The sequence below is a fragment of the Gigantopelta aegis genome, chromosome 8 (assembly GCF_016097555.1).
Source record: "Gigantopelta aegis isolate Gae_Host chromosome 8, Gae_host_genome, whole genome shotgun sequence".
Classification (NCBI taxonomy): domain Eukaryota; kingdom Metazoa; phylum Mollusca; class Gastropoda; order Neomphalida; family Peltospiridae; genus Gigantopelta; species Gigantopelta aegis.
Window position 1 is genome coordinate 76724748 of NC_054706.1, and position 20365 is coordinate 76745112.

At 36.4% G+C, this 20365-nt stretch overlaps 2 protein-coding genes across 2 annotated transcripts in view; one reads left to right on the forward strand and one right to left on the reverse strand.

Moving 5' to 3' along the window:
- The window catches only part of LOC121379150 (prosaposin-like), a 28107-nt gene extending 13101 nt beyond the window's left edge, over positions 1-15006 (forward strand). The window contains exons 12-19 of the mRNA XM_041507639.1: positions 2685-2747; positions 5054-5113; positions 8182-8397; positions 9366-9543; positions 11112-11266; positions 12170-12250; positions 12442-12523; positions 13739-15006. Coding sequence (XP_041363573.1) covers positions 2685-2747; positions 5054-5113; positions 8182-8397; positions 9366-9543; positions 11112-11266; positions 12170-12250; positions 12442-12516 — 828 coding nt within the window. The 3' untranslated portion in view covers positions 12517-12523; positions 13739-15006. The remainder of the gene's footprint in view (positions 1-2684; positions 2748-5053; positions 5114-8181; positions 8398-9365; positions 9544-11111; positions 11267-12169; positions 12251-12441; positions 12524-13738) is intronic.
- Positions 14647-20365, reverse strand: part of LOC121379151 (hexosaminidase D-like) — a 31916-nt gene continuing 26197 nt past the window's right edge. Inside the window, exons 14-16 of the mRNA XM_041507640.1 lie at positions 19170-19274; positions 18242-18328; positions 14647-17459 (exon numbers count right to left, since the gene is read on the reverse strand). Of these exons, the coding sequence (XP_041363574.1) occupies positions 17273-17459; positions 18242-18328; positions 19170-19274 (379 nt within the window). The 3' untranslated portion in view covers positions 14647-17272. The remainder of the gene's footprint in view (positions 17460-18241; positions 18329-19169; positions 19275-20365) is intronic.

The window sequence follows — 20365 nt, forward strand, 5'->3', positions numbered from 1 at the left end:
TTCTGTTCAATCCAGCTAGCCACCTAACGTTTCTACCTGTGTGGCTAGCACATTTTCATTAATGCAGTTCTATTCAATCCAGCTAGCCACCTAACGTTTCTACCTGTGTGGCTAGCACATTTTCATTAATGCAGTTCTATTCAATCCAGCTAGCCACCTAACGTTTCTACCTGCGTGGCTAGCACATTTCCTTTGAGGTGTTCTTATGACACCTGTCCATCCATGTGATGTCATTAATTAATTAAGCAGTCATGTTTTTCGATGGGTAATCACTGATAATCCCCCAAAATTACGTCATTTTATGGAGCCCACTGGCGGTTTTCTAGGATCGATCCCCGTTGGTGGGCCCATTGGACTATTTCTCATCCCAGCCAGTTTTCCACAACGTGTAACAAAGGCCATGTCTGTGGGATAGTGCATATAAAAGATCCCTTGCTGCAAGTCGAAAAGAGTAGCCCATGAATTGGCAACAGCAGGTTTCCTCTCTCATTATCTGTGTGTGGTCCTTAACCATATATCAGACGCCGTATAACCGTAAATAAAACTTTTGAGTGCATCGTTAAATAAAACATCTCCTTTCTTCCACTGGCGGTTTTAGCAACACGGCTTGTAAAAATAAATTGGTACATAATCATTGTTTTTTGGTGCCCGGCTAGTACACGTGTGGTTACCTGCATGAATGAAAATATGTAGGTGCTTGTGTTACAGCTAGCCATACAGGACAAACGATATTAATAAAAAGACAGGCACATCGATTCAGAGCTGTCATTCACCTAACACATGTTCACATTTAATAGATCTTATACTGAATTGAATCATCTGTTTTCATATATTGTTTTATGTGAATACCGGTTATCTACCATTGTTTAACACCCAACAGTCAAGGTGTCTTTTGTGCTAGGGTGTCGTTAAACATTCATTCAGATCTGTTATCAGTACAGAGCGCTGCCAATTTAAGCTGTCATTCACCAAATACACATAATGATAACAATGCATCCAAACTACCTTTAATAGCCCAGCACCACTGCACTACGTTTCATGGGGAGCCAGGCAAAACAAAACTGGCTCCCTAATAAGCACTTGCACTAATGCCCAGAGGGAGTCGGACAAACGAATACCGACTCACTCTACCCAATCCCAAAAGGTTCCAGCAAGGAGCTACCTTTCAATCAACTAAGTCAAATCAACCAATTGGCTTCATTTTCAATTTTAATGAACTACTCTAAATTATGCATCAAAATTACCTTTCAAAAATTTAGCAAATTTTTCCAGTTCGCTTTAATTCTATGGGACAGTTGCAAATTCAGTATCACCAAAAACCAACCCTTGCCCACTTCCAACCCTGGGTGGGCTGTCTGTGCTCCCTTGCACATGCCAGCGTGGGCGACCCCCCCCTCCCACCCCACCCCCCAAACCTTTTCCTGTCCTGGATGGAGGAGCCAGTGAAAGTGGACACCTACCCCCCAGCTGCTTGTGAATGTGCACATTAAAACCTATGACCTGACCTGACCTAGTACACATTCACATTAAATATACAGTCACTTGTTACTAATGTGCACATTAAAACCTATGACCTGACCTGACCTAGTACACATTCACATTAAATATACAGTCACTTGTTACTAATGTGCACATTAAAACCTATGACCTGACCTGACCTAGTACACATTCCGATTAAATATACAGTCACTTGTTACTAATGTGCACATTAAAACCTATGACCTGACCTGACCTAGTACACATTCAGATTAAATATACAGTCACTTGTTACTAATGTGCACATTAAAACCTATGACCTGACCTGACCTAGTACACATTCAGATTAAATATACAGTCACTTGTTACTAATGTGCACATTAAAACCTATGACCTGACCTGACCTAGTACACATTCAGATTAAATATACAGTCACTTGTTACTAATGTGCACATTAAAACCTATGACCTGACCTGACCTAGTACACATTCAGATTAAATATACAGTCACTTGTTACTAATGTGCACATTAAAACCTATGACCTGACCTGACCTAGTACACATTCAGATTAAATATACAGTCACTTGTTACTAATGTGCACATTAAAACCTATGACCTGACCTGACCTAGTACACATTCAGATTAAATATACAGTCACTTGTTACTAATGTGCACATTAAAACCTATGACCTGACCTGACCTAGTACACATTCAGATTAAATATACAGTCACTTGTTACTAATGTGCACATTAAAACCTATGACCTGACCTGACCTAGTACACATTCAGATTAAATATACAGTCACTTGTTACTAATGTGCACATTAAAACCTATGACCTGACCTGACCTAGTACACATTCAGATTAAATATACAGTCACTTGTTACTAATGTGCACATTAAAACCTATGACCTGACCTGACCTAGTACACATTCAGATTAAATATACAGTCACTTGTTACTAATGTGCACATTAAAACCTATGACCTGACCTGACCTAGTACACATTCAGATTAAATATACAGTCACTTGTTACTAATGGAAAAAAAGTTAGCAGGTTTCCTTTGTAAGATTATATGTATAAAAAAACCCAAACGTTTGACATCTAATAAATGATGATTAATAATACTGAGAAAAACCCCAAATTGACGCTTTAGGGGACATGTATTGCTTAAGTAGTACTCTCCGAATGCTTTTCTTTCTTTCTAGGATACACTGAAGAACTTTGTTGAAAATAACATTTGCAGTCTTCTGGGTAGTTTCCAGGCCAAGGTAGGTCTCATTTACAAGTGATTTGTTGCTGGTTTACAAGTGAGTTGTTGCTGATTTACAAGTGATTTGTTGTTGGTGGTTTAAAAGTATTTGTTGTTGGTTTAAAAGTGATTTGTTGTTGGTTTACAAGTGATTTGTTGTTGGTTTACAAGTGATTTGTTGTTGGTTTACAAATGATTTGTTGCTGGTTTACAAGTGATTTGTTGCTGGTTTACAAGTGATTTGTTTCTGGTTTACAAATGATTTGTTGCTGATTTACAAGTGATTTGTTGGTTTACAAGTGATTTGTTGTTGCTGGTTTACAAGTGATTTGTTGTTGCTGGTTTACAAGTGATTTGTTGCTGATTTACAAGTGATTTGTTGTTGCTGGTTTACAAGTGATTTGTTGTTGCTGGTTTACAAGTGATTTGTTGGTTTAGTGATTTGTTGCTGGTTTACAAATGATTTGTTGCTGATTTACAAGTGATTTGTTGTTGCTGATTTACAAGTGATTTGTTGTTGCTGATTTACAAGTGATTTGTTTTCGGTTTACAAGTGATTTGTTGGTTTACAAGTGATTTGTTGGTTTACAAGTGACTTGTTGGTTTACAAGTGATTTGTTGCTGGTTTACAAGTGATTTGTTGTTGGTTTACAAGTGATTTGTTGGTTTACAAGTGATTTGTTGGTTTACAAATGATTTGTTGGTTTACAAATGATTTGTTGCTGATTTACAAGTGATTTGATTTGTTGCTGATTTACAAATGATTTGTTGCTGATTTACAAGTGATTTGTTGTCGGTTTACAAATGATTTGTTGGTTTACAAGTGATTTGTTGCTGATTTACAAGTGATTTGTTGGTTTACAAGTGATTTGTTGTCGGTTTACAAGTGATTTGTTGCTGGTTTACAAGTGATTTGTTGCTGGTTTACAAGTGATTTGTTGTCGGTTTACAAGTGATTTGTTGGTTTACAAGTGATTTGTTGCTGGTTTACAAGTGATTTGTTGGTTTACAAGTGATTTGTTGCTGGTTTACAAGTGATTTGTTGCTGGTTTACAAGTGATTTGTTGCTGGTTTACAAGTGATTTGTTGTCGGTTTACAAGTGATTTGTTGGTTTACAAGTGATTTGTTGCTGGTTTACAAGTGATTTGTTGGTTTACAAGTGATTTGTTGCTGGTTTACAAGTGATTTGTTGCTGGTTTACAAGTGATTTGTTGGCTGTTTACAAGTGATTTGTTGGCTGTTTTCAAGTGATTTGTTGGTTTACAAGTGATTTGTTGGTTTACAAGTGATTTGTTGTCGGTTTACAAGTGATTTGTTGTCGGTTTACAAGTGATTTGTTGGTTTACAAGTGATTTGTTGGTTTACAAATGATTTGTTGCTGATTTACAAGTGATTTGTTGCAGATTTACAAATGACTTGCTGTTGACATTAAAGAAATTTGTGAGACATGTAATTTGCTTTTGATTTTTAAGATTATCTGTTGATCTACACGTTAGTTGATTGAAATGTTGATTTATCATATTGGATGTAAGACATGTAATGCACTTGTAACACGTTAGTTCATTGAAATGTTGATTTATCATATTAGATGTAAAATTACAGTTTAAAAAAGGCAGGCTTACATGTATTGCAGTACACTATGACAGATTAGTGTATCTTTATAATAATCAATCGTAGGTTCATCATTTTATTTCCAAATCATTCTCATGTGTTCACATTTGCTGCTTCATGATGTAAAACAAAATCAAAGAAATCATGACGTTAAAAAAGGGTTGGGTGAGATGCACCTCTCTTGATCTGCCCATGTTATAACCACATATTTAAACTGGCATGGCATTTAGGTACAAAATGTTGCCTCTGTCGCAACACAGAAATGTGATGTCTGACAAAAAATTTATGTAGATTGAACACAAGTCATCATTGATTTGTGAAATGTATGACATTCAAACACATGTTTTGTGCCATTATATTTACAAACGTCCCACCATTACACAGTTTACTATATTCTGATTGGATGATGTCGCTAAAAAACCTTAATGTTATCCTTCGATAAAACTCAGAAATGTAATTAAAATTAATATTTCAACTAAAGCTATACAAAAATACTCTGTACTGTTGTTTACGAGGTGTTCATAAATTTTGTATTATAGTATTTCATGCTCTGTGTCATGCTACATGTTTGTCTATAGGAGTATAGGAATGGTTCTCCATCTTGTTTTAGTGCAACGAGGCTGTTGAAACCTAGTATTATAGTATTTCATGCTCTGTGTCATGCTACATGTTTGTCTATAGGAGTATAGGAATGGTTCTCCATCTTGTTTCAGTGCAAGGAGGCTGTTGAAACCTATGCGGCTGTAGCTTTCGACATCCTGGCCAATGAACTGGTTTGTATTACTGTATTCTTGTTTTTGGCATAGAACTGGAGCACCGTGTGGATTTCTAGTATCACATCAAATCTTTGTCTAATCAATAAATCTTGTGTTCATTTCTGTATAGCAGGGGTTTTGTAGGTCTGTAAAGTAAGTGCTTTGATGGCATGGAAGCGCCTTAAATCAATTACCACTACACCTTGATTTGAAGTGCTTTAGAAAAAACAATTTTCACAAGTACGAGCGTGGCAGTCGACTACCTCTTACAAACAACTTGTGTACCAGTATATCAAGGACACCTAATTACTATGACAGGTAAAACACTTCCTAAATACCTAACAATGGACCAGTCGTCTGCTCACAACTGGTGTTTAGTAATTTTACCACATCTACTTGGACCGCTAATATGCCAGGAAGGCGCTTACGCATAACAGGATTCTCGTGCTGAGCAATCAAGCTTCAAGGCTGATCAAAGGAGATGCCCATTGACAGAATCAACTGTACCATTTAACTGAATAAACGATAGGTGAAGCGCTTTTTAAAAGTACAGTTTAAGTTGGCAATCGGTCATTTCTATCCTAACACCCCCTTCCCAAAACTCCCACACACTGAAAACATCCAAGGCTCGCACTGTCGGTAGCCAAATTAGCCATTGGCTAATTAAAAATTATTTAAAAAAAAAGGCTAATAAAATTTGCAAGTGGCTAAAATTTTGGCTAAACCATTTTCTATCTTCTGATGTGAACAAACGCTTACATAATCTATCCGACAGCTCAAACATAATAATAATACCAAATATTCAATTACCGTAATAGCAATCTCGTGATAGGTAACGAGAAAATCCATAATACAGCGTAGGCCTTATGATGTTTGTTTATTTTAATAATCACTGTTATTAATTTTAACCGCATGCATTCGACATGTATGACAGCAATGTGACGGTAATTCAATGTCTGGAAGATCTATAACTTGTTATTTTAACTTTGTAAGGTCTTTGAACCAAAGTAATAAAAACAGACCGACAATGCATGTTAATTTGAATACACATACCAGTTCAGGGCTGAAAGACATGTAGGCTATTCCAAGAGCCGACTTCAGCCAGATCGAATGAAAACAAAACGTTCGCTACACTGGTTTGTGCCCTTCATGTTAAACCAAATGGACACGACGGATGCCAGTCAAATAGTTCACGAACGTTAGGAAGAACGTTTGTTGGCTGAACCGCGGAAAAAACTCAATGCGAATATACGTCACGCTTCAGAGTCGGCTGACACACACATGTCAAGAGGCTTCGTTGCGGACATTGAACAATACGATTACACAGAAGTAAATCTTGATGTAAATTTGTAGAAAAACAATAGTTGTTTGCATCAATGAATACCTAACAGCAGTTTAATTTATTTCCTTTGTCTTTGTTAATTTTGTACCTATGGTCGAGAGATTGCGATCGCGGGAAATGAACATGCATTATTTATACAAATTGCAGTCAAACGTACACTGAATTAGCTTACAATAATCATATTTGTTAGATAATGTTAGATATATATTTGTACAACTGTGAGGTGACATTTAATAAGTTAGCTGGATTTTAAAAAGAGGGTAAATTTTAATTTTATTAACGTTTTTTTGTGGTGTTTTTTTTTTGGGGGGGGGGGTTATAAATGGAATATACTGTGAAGTCGGCATTCTTAGCCTAGGTACCGGCCTCGGTGGCGTCGTGGCAGGCCATCGGTCTACAGGCTGGTAGGTACTGGGTTCGGATCCCAGTCGAGGCATGGGATTTTTAATCCAGATACCGACTCCAAACCCTGAGTGAGTGCTCCGCAAGGCTCAATGGGTAGGTGTAAACCACTTGCACCGACCAGTGATCCATAACTGGTTCAACAAAGGCCATGGTTTGTGCTATCCTGCCTGTGGGAAGCGCAAATAAAAGATCCCTTGCTGCCTGTCGTAAAAAGAGTAGCCTATGTGGCGACAGCGGGTTTCCTCTATAAAACAGTGTCAGAATGACCATATGTTTGACGTCCAATAGCCGATGATAAGATAAAAAATCAATGTGCTCTAGCGGCGTCGTTAAATAAAACAAACTACTTCTTAGCCTAGGTATTTTACAAGCAGAAATCACAACAAGCATTTAACACGACACTCAAATCAACAGCAACAACATGGCACAAATTATGAAATTGTTGGGGGTGGGGAATTGATGGGTTACTTTAAAAAAAGAGCATGATTAGCTGGATTGAAGGCAAACACTTAACTGTTTTCAACCCACTACCCCACTTATTTTGGCTTGATTTGTGTTATACTGATGCTAAAAATGTAAGCGCCTTAAAAAAATCCTGGGAAAAGGCCTGTATAGTATGCAAATTAATAAGAAATTACTTTGTTTTATTTGAAGAATAAAAATGTTAGTCATTAATAAATAAATGTCTGAATTCTGACATTTCAGACTCCTAATTAAAAAACAAAAAATGGAGATTACTGATTGGATAATCTAATGTACACTATTGATTATATCAAAAATGGAGATTACTGATTGGATAATCTAACGTACACTATTGATTCTATCAAAAATGGAGATTACTGATTGGATAATCTAACGTACATTATTGATTCTATCAAAAATGGAGATTACTGATTGGATAATCTAACGTACACTATTGATTCTATCAAACCTTTGGGTGGGACGTAGCCCAGTGGTATAGTGTTAGCTTAATGATAGGATCGATCCCCGTCGGTGGGCTCATTGGACTATTTCTCAGTTTAGCTAGTGCACCACAACTGGTATATCAAAGGCTGTGGTATCCTGTATGTGGGATGGTGCGTATAAAAGATCCCACGCTGCTAATGGAATAATGTAGCAGGTTTCCTTTTGTAAGACTGTCAGAAATGCTTGAGATTTAATAATAGTTGATAAATATATTAGTGTGCTCTGAAGGTGTCATTAAAGAAAACACACTTTTAAATTATATCGAAACTGAACCTTAAACCAGTGATGTTTTATGAACTGAAAAGAATGTTTTTAAATGCTTTGATTTACGCCTTGGCTGTGTATAACTCTGTTTTATTATATACCCTGACAGGACCCCAAAACTGTGTGCAGTGCTATTGGTTTTTGTAATTCCACCAAACACCAGTCTAAACTGCACCGAGTTTCCTTGGGTTCGTCTTTGACCCACGTGAATGCCATCCCGCGAGTTGTGCAGCCAGTCCAGAAGAAAGTGTCTGGCCCCGAGTGTGCCCTGTGTGAGTTTGTCTTGAAGGAGATCGACGAAATGATCGGATCAAACAGATCAGAGGTCAGTTGGAGTTGCTAGGCATTCAGCAGTACTGAAATTAACAAACTGACACTTCAAAACTAAAATATATATATATATATTTTATCCTGCAATCACTGTATTCACTGGCAAGATATGATGACTAGATAAATCTCTATATTTCGGTCACTGACCAAAAATATTGGTCACGTGACATAACCCCGACTCGAGTATTTCAGACTAGATTTTCAATAAACATACTCTTTAAATAATTTGTTTTAGTACAGTAAATACAAACAGCTGCGACAACAATATAAAACTTGTAGATTTATTTATTAATTTAGAAACGCTTTTTGAATGTGACAGAATGTAGGTAGCGCCTTACAAAGAATGACGTCATGTATCTTCTTTGACGTCATACGGCAAAGCCTTGCTAGGTTAACGATACTCGATTTGCGTACACGAAAATGGAATAATGATTTTCAGACTAGCCTCGCTGCATTCGCCATTCTAACCTTTGCAGGATAAAACAGATATCTTAAGACAGTAACCAGCTACTCCCTATTAGTCTGTTAATGAATTTTAAAATTGTAATTAATTTGTAAAAAGGTAAGATTTTTGTGAGTCATATTTTGGATAGTTTTTTCGTATTTTAGTTGTTTTTAGTTCTACAGTGAATAAAATTAGTGTAATAAGAATGATATTAAGTAGTGTAATACAAATGATACTGAGCAATGTAATATGATTGTTATAAAGTAGTGTAATATTGATGATATTACTTAATGTAATAGGAGTGATATTGTTCATTGTATTATGGGTGATATTGGACTGTAATATAAGTGATTTTGTTCAGTGTAATACAAGTGATATTATTCATTGTAATATGGGTGATACTGGACTGTAATATGAATGTATTGTACAGTGTAATATGAGTGGAATTAACAAGGTGTACTATCAGAGATGTGATTAGACGAAAGCCTGTAATCCAGTATTTGATAATTTGCCATCAGGCTGCAGTGGAGGCAGCCCTGGACCAGGTGTGTGACATCCTGCCCCAGACGATCTCCCAGGAGTGTAAGGACTTCATCGCCACGTACGGACGTGCCATCATCCAGCTGCTGGTGCAGGAACTCGACCCAAAAAAGATCTGTACCATCCTCGGACTCTGCTCGATGTCTTCAATCCATGGTGAGTCCAGTGCTGTAGTGTAATTTGTGTGTGATGTAGCTCGAAATCTTCAGTCCACATCGAGTCCATTATGTAAGGGAGTGTGTAATATAGCTCGATGGCGAAGCAACTCTGTTCAGTATTTCAGGACTGGTATTTCAAAGACGGTTGTGAGAAAGTGCCTATAAAAGTTGTATTTCTTGTAGTTATAGACATGCAGGAGCAGGAACTCATAAAATATATTGTTGCAGCTGGTTCTCATTCTCTCTCTCTCTCTCTCTCTCTCTCTCTCTCTCTCTCTCTCTCTCTCTCTCTCTCAGCCAAATGTTGTAGAATAAGATGTGTTGTTTAAACTATTCCATTGTTGTGGCATGTAGTGGCAGTGAGTTTCTCATCGCTGTTTAAACCTGTTATTGAACTTACGGTAGGTTAGACCCCCAGTAGTCGTCTGTTACTATTAAACATTTCGCTGTTGTGTTGTTAAATACATCATTCCTTTCATTTCCAGTTTAGACTATTCTGTCCTATTAGGATGAGTTCTGGCTATGCAGGGCTTGAGATACGAAGTAAACTGTGGCTTGGTGGTGTTATTATTTTTAATGTAACGGGCCAAAAGGAATATGTCTTGCTAAGAAAACTATGGCTTGCTGTTAATAGAACATCACTGCAACCCTCTATGTTAACGTTTCCATCTAGGAGCCAGATGTAGTTTTATATAGATGGAATGAAATGTTTTAGTCACCAAATGAATAAAATAGGTCACATCGGTGGCAATGTACAGGGCTGCACTGAGTGAGGGAAGATTTTGAGATGGTGTGTGAAAAATTAGGACCTCTGAGATGTATTATTTTTAGCATTAAATTTAAAATATAACACCATCACAAGATAAATTGCAGATGAGATATATACACCTGTCTTAAAAAAAACACCTACATTTTAAGGGGGGGGGGGCAGGGGGTGTTGTTTGGGGTTTTCAATTTAACCTGCCAAGTCTTAATAATATACTGCTTTTCACTATTTCGAGTCCTGCTGTTTGCTGCTGTAAAGATATATGCTCTTTATTTAAAATTGCACTTAAGTTTTAAAATATATATATATATTTCATGTTTTTATATTATTTTTTTATTTTTTTTATTTTTTTTACCGTCTTGGTGGCGTCATGGTTAGGCCATCGGTCTACAGGCTGGTAGATAATGGGTTTGGATCCCAGTCGAGGCATTGGGTTTTTAATCCAGATACCAACTCCAAACCTTGAGTGCTCCGCAAGGCTCAGTGGGTAGGTGTAAACCAGCATAACTGGTTCAATAAAGGCCATGGTTTGTGTTATCCTGCCTGTGGGAAGCGCAAATAAAAGATCCCTTGCTGCCTGTCGTAATAGAGTAGCGTATGTGGCGACAGCGGGTTTCCTCTAAAAAACTGTCAGAATGACCATATGTTTGACGTCCAATAGCCGATGATAAGATAAAAACAGTGTCAGAATGACCATATGTTTGACATCCAATAGCCGATGATAAGATAAAAAATTCAATGTGCTCTAGTGGCGTCGTTAAATAAAACAAACTTTACTTTTTATATTATTTTTATTTCAGTTGGTCCAGTCAAGTCGAATGATGCTGTCTGTGACATCTGTTCAGATGTGATGGGCTACTTCCTCAAGTACCTGAAGCAGAATGCCACCATTGAAGAAGTCAAAAAACTGCTTGAAGATCTGTGCAACCGCCTGCCAGGCGCCATTTCTCAAGAAGTAGGTCACAGCAGTTGTCATTTAATTATAATCAAAAGAAGTAGGTCAGATAGCAGTTGACATTTAATTATAAGAAGTATGTCACTTAACAATAGCTATTTAATTGTAATAAAAAGAAGTAGGTCACATAATTATAATTTAAAGAAGTAGGTCAGATAGCAGTTTTCATTTAATTATAATCAGTGAAAAAATATTTAGCATTATTATTATTATTATTTATAATAATTATTTTTGAAAACCCCACCCCAAATTCTGGCTCATGCTTCGGTCTAGGTTGTTTGAACTAGTGAGACTGGTTGGTTAGTACCAAATTATAGCTTTACTTAGTACGACTCATTCGGGTGTTTTAATTACAGTGTGACTCGTTTGTTAGTACCAAATTATAGCTTTACTTAGTACGACTCATTCGGGTGTTTCTTTTAATTACAGTGTGACTCGTTTGTTAGTACCAAATTATAGCTTTACTTAGTACGACTCATTCGGGTGTTTTAATTACAGTGTGACTCATTACTTAGTATGACTTTCGGGTGTTTTAATTACAGTGTGACTCGTTTGTTAGTACCAAATTATAGCTTTACTTAGTACGACTCATTCGGGTGTTTCTTTTAATTACAGTGTGACTCGTTTGTTAGTACCAAATTATAGCTTTACTTAGTACGACTCATTCGGGTGTTTCTTTTAATTACAGTGTGACTCGTTTGTTAGTACCAAAGTATAGCTTTACTTAGTACGACTCATTCGGGTGTTTTAATTACAGTGTGACTCGTTTGTTAGTACCAAATTATAGCTTTACTTAGTACGACTCATTCGGGTGTTTCTTTTAATTACAGTGTGACTCGTTTGTTAGTACCAAATTATAGCTTTACTTAGTACGACTCATTCGGGTGTTTGTTTTAATTACAGTGCGACTCGTTTGTCGATCAGTACATCCAGCTTGTAATGGATCTCATTACCGAGGAATATTCCGCCAAGCAGATCTGCCAGGTATGTTAAACAGGTTTTATTTTACCATTTACAAGTCGGTGTGTTTGGTATGTCACACAGATTGTAGTTTAACACTTAGAAGTCTGTATGTTACATGTGTCACACACAGCATGTATGTTACCCACTACAGATGTATCAGATGTTTACTGTGGTATTAGTGTTTTACCAGCAGTTTTTCTTTGTACACGCAGGCGATCAGTTTGTGTCCGCAGAAGAGGAACAACTCGACACTGTACTTCAAGAGACTGAGAGGAGGGCCACATTAAAAACAAGGTGAGATCGATACACGGCTCAGTTAAAGAGACAGACTCTAATTTTTACACACTACCACACATTGTTCACTATTGGATCAGTTTTGATTATTGAAATCGGACATTACGTACATTTTATTTCGATTAGATCACATCCATTTCTGTACATGTTAGTGTTTGTGGTCAGCCTGGTGTTTGGTGTTTGTAATGCCACAAAATGCATTTTCCATGATTCTAAAAACGCATATACCTCTGACAAGTAACCCCGTTTTGGAAATGATCTCTAGTCTATATTCTTAGAGAGAATTTCTCCATTTCAACATCACAGACTCATTTCATTTTATTGTTGATTTATACAGGTGTGTTATAAGTTTGTACATTAACCAAACTTGGTGTGCATTTTGACAGGCTGAAAATTGGTTCAGCAACCTTAATGTGGTGACATCCTTCAAAGGAATTCCAGTGGTGTTACTGTGACACTAGGGTGACTTGTCACCTAGTTGCCCTGCATCTCAATGTGGTGATATCCTTTAAAGGAATTCCAGTAGTGTTACTGTGACACTACTAGGGTGACTTGTTGCCTAGTTACCCTGCATCTCAATGTGGTGACATCCTTTAAAGGACTTCCAGTAGTGTTACTGTGACACTACTAGGGTGACTTGTCGCCTAGTTACCCTGCATCTCAATGTGGTGACATCCTTCAAAGGAATTCCAGTAGTGTTACTGTGACACTACTAGGGTGACTTGTCGCCTAGTTACCCTGCATCTCAATGTGGTGACATCCTTCAAAGGAACTCCAGTAGTGTTACTGTGACACTAGGGTGACTTGTCGCCTAGTTACCCTGCATCTCAATGTGCACTAACGGCTAGTGCGTGGTGATATGTAGTGTAAGTTGGTACAAAGTCAATGTGGAGAGACCATTATCAATCATAACTCAAGACAATAGGCTATAATATCATTTTTGTTTCGCTTTTAAGAAGTAAAAATTTGAGATAGAGGTATTGCTTTTTCGGCAGAGACGATGTAAACTTTTGCGTTAAAAGTTCAATGTTGAAGATGCGTATTAAGATAAGTTTCTCACAAACTATAGTCCTAGGTCAATTAAACTTGCACCTGTATATGTTCATCATAGTGCACAGAAAATCGTTTATGTTAGGTAAGACCTTTAATTCTGCAGAATGATTGTTCTAATGTATTACTGGGTATGTTATAGATGTTTTTTTGTTTTTTTTTCAGTTACACCACAGAGCAATTGAAAGCATAACAAGATTAAACAAAAATCCATATTAGTTGCAAAATTAACAAATTGTATTTTTGATATTTTACTGCTTAAGCCATACCATTTAAACTCTGCATTCGGCGAGATAAATTAGTGTTGGATTCCATCCACCAGTCTACCTTGGAACAGTTTTGGACACCGGTCTACAAACGGGATCTCTTCCATTGTGAAGATACTAATGTAATAATCTGACTGAATTAACTGACTGAAATGAATCAAAATCAGAGCATTTAACATAAATATTAGATAAATTTCTTAAAATACTTTTCAAATTGCAGTGGCTATTAATATAAAACTTACTTGCTTCAAGCTTATGTTTTGTTTTTGCATTTTAGATCAATGTGAACAACATTTTTTACTTTTTTAATTTAGAACTGAAAATTTATCCACCTATTATTATTTGTGTTCATAATTTAAGCAGATGACAAGTACATCCCCCCCCTTCCCCCTCCTCAAATCCCCCATTATCAGCTCAATATGTCACGGAAATACTCAAGAAAAAATTTAAAATTAATGTACAGCTGTTTGGCATGAAATCAGATTATGGAAGCTTCATATGCAAATAATTTATTTTAAGTGAAAGAAGAATGTGGAAAGCTGATTCTGAAAATATTTGTTGATCTACCACTTTTAACCGAGAGAATATGACATATTTGAAATGGCTTCCCCACATACATATTTTTGTTATTACATTTTTTTTCTAACTCTTTCCTCCACATGTACTATATTTGATATTTAAGAATTTGTTAGTTTAGATCAGGGAATGTGACAGATTTTTTAATTTTTACTTTTATGCTATAGTTAGTAGGTCACAGGCATAAACATCTGTATATACGTGTTGAGGAAATATAATATTTTATATTTGTGTTTTGTTGTAATTGTGGATATACTGAACTTCTGTATTGTACAAAGTGTAAAGTTCCCAGAAAATTTCACACCAGGACCAAAAAAAAGTGTTTTCTGAAGATGATTGTAGTTAAGACATAAAGTAAAAAAAACCCCAGAAAAAATAGACAAGTGTATCATTAATTTTGAAGACATTTTTAGTATTCAACCACTAATATCGAAATCTGTGATTGTAAGTCAGTGTGCAAGATTTTTAATAATTACTTGTGTAATGTCTTTTCTAAAGGAGTTTAAAAAAAAAAAAATATTGTACATTGTTTTCTTTATGATTTGTCTAGATGTTTGTGCTTTTAGAAAATAAAAAATACATTCCACAAAATAAATGTTTTTATTTTATGCTTTATCACCAGAATGTCTTTTTCAAGCTAGATTCTTGCTTTGTCTCAAATTATAACAGTCTAAAAATGACCAAAGCTAATTATTTTTATTACACTCCACCCCCATCCCCCCCCACCCCCCCCCCCCCCCCCAATACATCAACAATATTTGCCATGTTGGATTTTATTGTTGTAATAAAAAATACCCTTACAAAATGGTAGTAAATAAATGGATTTTATAAGTTACAAAAATAAGTATACATAACGTGGTCATTAGAAACATTGAAATTGCCCCTTTAATGAGCTACTATATAATCTGACAAGTTTCATGAGAGAATTTTATGCAGCATAATGACTGACAGTAGGTACATACATGTATTTCATAAGTAATGCTGTGAAGGGGATGCATTTCTAAATAAATCTTAAAATCTGGGGAAACTAAAGTTTGTTCATACAGGTATGTTTTTTTTAATATGTAACCCATTTGTTTGTCTCGAGTTGAAATTTCTAGCATGTTGAATACTTTATATGACTGTTTTATTGCTGTAGGTCTGTGCAATTCTGAGTAGTTTTTAGCAACTGATTTTGTATAACAACATTATCTTGTCACCTTTGTTTTATGCCCAGTGGTTGATTTGTCGATTCATATTGGAGTCTCATAAAACATGCATTCACAAATTCAACTCCAATTACATTAAACATACATGCATCTTGACAGGCAAAAAAACAACACAAACAGAATTTAGTCATCAAAGTTTTAATGAAAGATATCTAAAGTTGCATTTGTTAAAAAAAGCATTGCAGATGGACACAATGCAGACTGGTTTGTTGACTGTTGGTCATTTCTGACGCAACACATTTTATCTCTGAACTGATGAATTATATATACGAAGACAAAAAAAGTTTAGCAATTTTGTAAATATGCATAAATAAAAGAAATAAAATTAATACATCATTTGTCAGTGTAAGTTGAAGATTTTTCATACAGAAAATGAAATGTGTAACTGTCGTGTCATGGAATGCAACTGACTTTTAAAGTAGGATGCAATACATATACGTGTAGTACCAAATTGCTAAACTTTTTTTAATCTTCAGTGTATTTGCTAGTGGTTTTATGCCACTTGAAAAGTGAGCTATTTCATTCAGTCTCATAAAATAATAAATTAATAACAAAATATACAAATATAATTCAGTACATCAGAATTTCCTTGCTCAAGAATAAAAGCTGCCTAATGGTTTTAATGTCCGACTAGCTCTATATTTTATAACACGAAGAAACGATGCAAAGTGTGATTTCACAAGCAATTATTCCGACCACACGCAAGGGAAGTACCTGTATATTTAGGTCACACGGTAAAGAAAGAATCTTGGCCACCACCCATAACTTGAAATTTATTTTGGATTTGGTCTCAGATCCTTACTTATGGGCACATCCAATAGATAGCAATTCAAACATAATACAAATGATGAAAATAATATAAAAAAATAATTTCACAGAAATCTAGCCATCTAGAGTAGAAGAAAAATTAATAAAAGTCACTGACAATTCTTGAGTAATAATCTGTTAATGTCAAATGGTAACACATTATAATCTCTATATCATGGAGTGATCACCAATAGCAAAATACAGCACATGTAAATATGATCATAATGCAGTTTTTAACTGTTGTCTTAGCAACATTTCACTCTCTCTGATCAGGACCAATCGTTAAAAAAACATACGTGAAAACCTAAAACTCATTGATACCATATTGAATCATTGAAACTACTCTTAAACTACTCTGTACTCAAACTATAAGCCTAAACTTCCCCCAACTCTACAGCAATTTTGAATTTTGTTAAGTGCCTGAAATTTAAAAGTAAAATACAGTCTGAAATCAAAATAAAGTTATGTGTCTAGATAGTTTAATTTGTATGGAATTAGTTACATGGATTACTAATGATTTATCTATTTCTTGTTTATATGACATTAATGCATCATCTAAAAGAACAAGATATCCTGTGATAAGGTTATGTGACACCATGTTCATGAGTGGAGACATCATCTATAAGGAAAAGACTGTGAGAATGTTGTGACATCATTTGAGGGTCATGAAATCATTTGAGAGATTCATGACATCATTTGAGAAGGTCATGACATCATTTGAGAGGTTCATGGCATTATTGAGTGGCATCATGACCTTATTTAGGTTATGACCTCATTCAAGAGGGTCATTACATTATGTGAGCAGGTTGAGCCATCATAAGGTTAGGGCATCACTTGAGAGGTCAAGACATCATCTGAGTGGTGTTATTCTGAGCCAGCAGTCTCTGTCCCGTCTCGGCTACTTCGGACATCTTCTTGATCTTTGGTGACAACACGACCTGCAGCCACTCGATGACCGTGTTGTCATAGAACACCGTCGCCATCGCCTTCTGGAGGTTCGCCTGCAGGTCTACTAGTTTCTCCAGAATCCTGTCAGGAGAGATGAAACACAATCATAGATGGCTTAACCACGACACCACTAAGGCCAGGGATAATCACAAAACATGATGTCACCTACTTGACACACTCCTGTCAGGAGAGATGAAACACAATCATAGACGGAGCACAAAGTACCTACCAGCCGATGGCTTAACGACACCACTAAGGCCAGGGATAATCACAAAACATGTCACCTACTTGACACACTCCTGTCAGGAGAGATGAAACACAATCATAGACGGAGCACAAAGTACCTACCAGCCGATGGCTTAACGACACCACTAAGGCCAGGGATAATCACAAAACATGTTACCTACTTGACACACTCCTGTCAGGAGAGATGAAACACAATCATAGATGGTGCAGAAAGTACAATGATACACCCTAACCACACAGCAACAATAAATAAAAGGGTTTTTTGTTTAACAAAACCACTAAAGCACATTGATTTATTAATCATCAGGTATTGGATGTCAACATTTTTATAATTCTGATATATAGTCCGAGGAAACCTGCTACATTTGTCCATTAATGGCAAGGGATCTTTTATATGTACCTTTGCCACAAAGAAGAAAGCACATACTGCGACCTGTTTTACCAGTCATGGGGCACTGGTTGCAATGGGAATAAAACCCAAATTGTGTGCCAAGATCCTGTAACTCAAGGGCTATAAACAAAATCTGAATGAGCTAAATCCCACCCTCCCATATCGTGAAGAACTTGGGCAACTTTATTACTGGAACTGACAAGGCACAAAACAACAAGTCACCTACTTGACGGATTCTCCAATGATTGGTTCAATGTACAGCACGTTGATGAAGTTACGCTTCACATTGTACTCGTTCATCCAAGCCACAAACCTAAAAAACAAACACAAACACAGAAACTCATTATTTTCAAATATTACACATTTACACAGCCAAAATATATAACCGATACACAGTGTTCTGCCTAGGAATTTATAACAGCACCCTACATTGTGACCTATTTGTGCATATGCTACTTTTTTTTATTTATCTGGCAACTAAAATATTTTTTATACTATCTATAAAAAATAGAAGTAGTCCTAGATGAAAAGGTTAACATAAAGGGCTGTATAAATGGTGGAAATGCATGCCAAGTTCCAGATAAGGCATACACTAACATAGTGGTCGGCATACACTAACATAGTGGTCGGCATACACTAACATAGTGGTCGGCATGGTCGGCATACACTAACATAGTGGTCGGCATACACTAACATAGTGGTCGGCATACACTAACATAGTGGTAGGCATACACTAACATAGTGGTCGGCATACACTAACATAGTGGTCGGCATACACTAACATAGTGGTAGGCATACACTAACATAGTGGTCGGCATACACTAACATAGTGGTCGGCATACACTAACATAGTGGTAGGCATACACTAACATAGTGGTCGGCATACACTAACATAGTGGTAGGCATACACTAACATAGTAGTAGGCATACACTAACATAGTGGTCGGCATACACTAACATAGTGGTCGGCATACACTAACATAGTGGTCGGTACTAGCAGGCACATTGTTAGTCAGAACTTAGTGCTGATCCAGCGCTGACCACTGTCGTTAGAACTACAGCTCTGGAGCCAATTTCACAAAATATCGTAAATCTATGTCTGTGACTAGCAGTTAAGCCGGTCATATGTTTATTTCAGAAATACCACCACTTACATGTCATTGTGGAGAAATTCCTCGTACTGTAACTCCAGTTTCAAACACTCCAACATTAAACAATATACGTCACTGCCAGGAAAATCACAAACAAGAACTTCATTACTGAAACAGAAAATATAATACACTGTCAAAACCACCGGCAACTACCGGGTATTCCATTACTGTAAAGAAATTATATCACATACATCACTGTCAGAAAAATCACACAGAAGAACTTCATTACTGAAACAGAAAATATAATACACTGTCAAAACCACCGGCAACTATTCCATTACTGTAAAGAAATTATATCACATACATCGCTGTCAGAAAAATAACTTGGAAACACTTCATTACTGGACAAAGTAAATTCATTGTAATATAAATATCGTACCAGTTTATTAAAATTTCAAGACAACCTGTAAAATGGGTTGAGCAACAGTAAGGTGTGTTACACAAACCTGTGAAATGGGTTGAGCAACAGTAAGGTGTGTTACACAAACCTGTGAAATGGGTTGAGCAACAATAAGGTGTGTTACACAAACCTGTGAAATGGGTTGAGTGACAGTAAGGTGTGTTGCACAAATCTGTGAAATGGTTTGAGTGACAGTAAAGTTTATTACACAAACTGGTGAAACGGGTTGAGTGACAGTAAGGTGTATTAGACAAACTGAAATGGGTTGAGTGACATCAAGGTATGTTACATAAACCTGTGGAATGGGTTGAGCGACAGTAAAGTGTGTTACACAAATCTGTGAAATGGGTTGAGTGACAGCAAGGTGTGTTACACAAACCTGTGAAATGGGTTGAGTGACAGTAAGGTGTGTTACACAAATCTGTGAAATGGGTTGAGTGACAGTAAAGTTTATTACACAAACTGGTGAAATGGGTTGAGTGACAGCAAGGTGTGTTACACAAATCTGTCAAATGGGTTGAGTGACAGCAAGGTGTTACACAAACCTGTCAAATGGGTTGAGTGACAGTAAGGTGTGTTACACAAATCTGTGAATGGGTTGAGTGACAGTAAAGTTTATTACACAAAATTGTGAAATTGGTTGAGTGACAGCAAGGTGTGTTACACAAACCTGTGAAATGGGTTGAGTGACAGTAAGGTGTGTTACACAAATCTGTGAAATGGGTTGAGTAACAGTAAAGTTTATTACACAAACTGGTGAAATGGGTTGAGTGACAGTAACGTGTATTAGACAAACTGA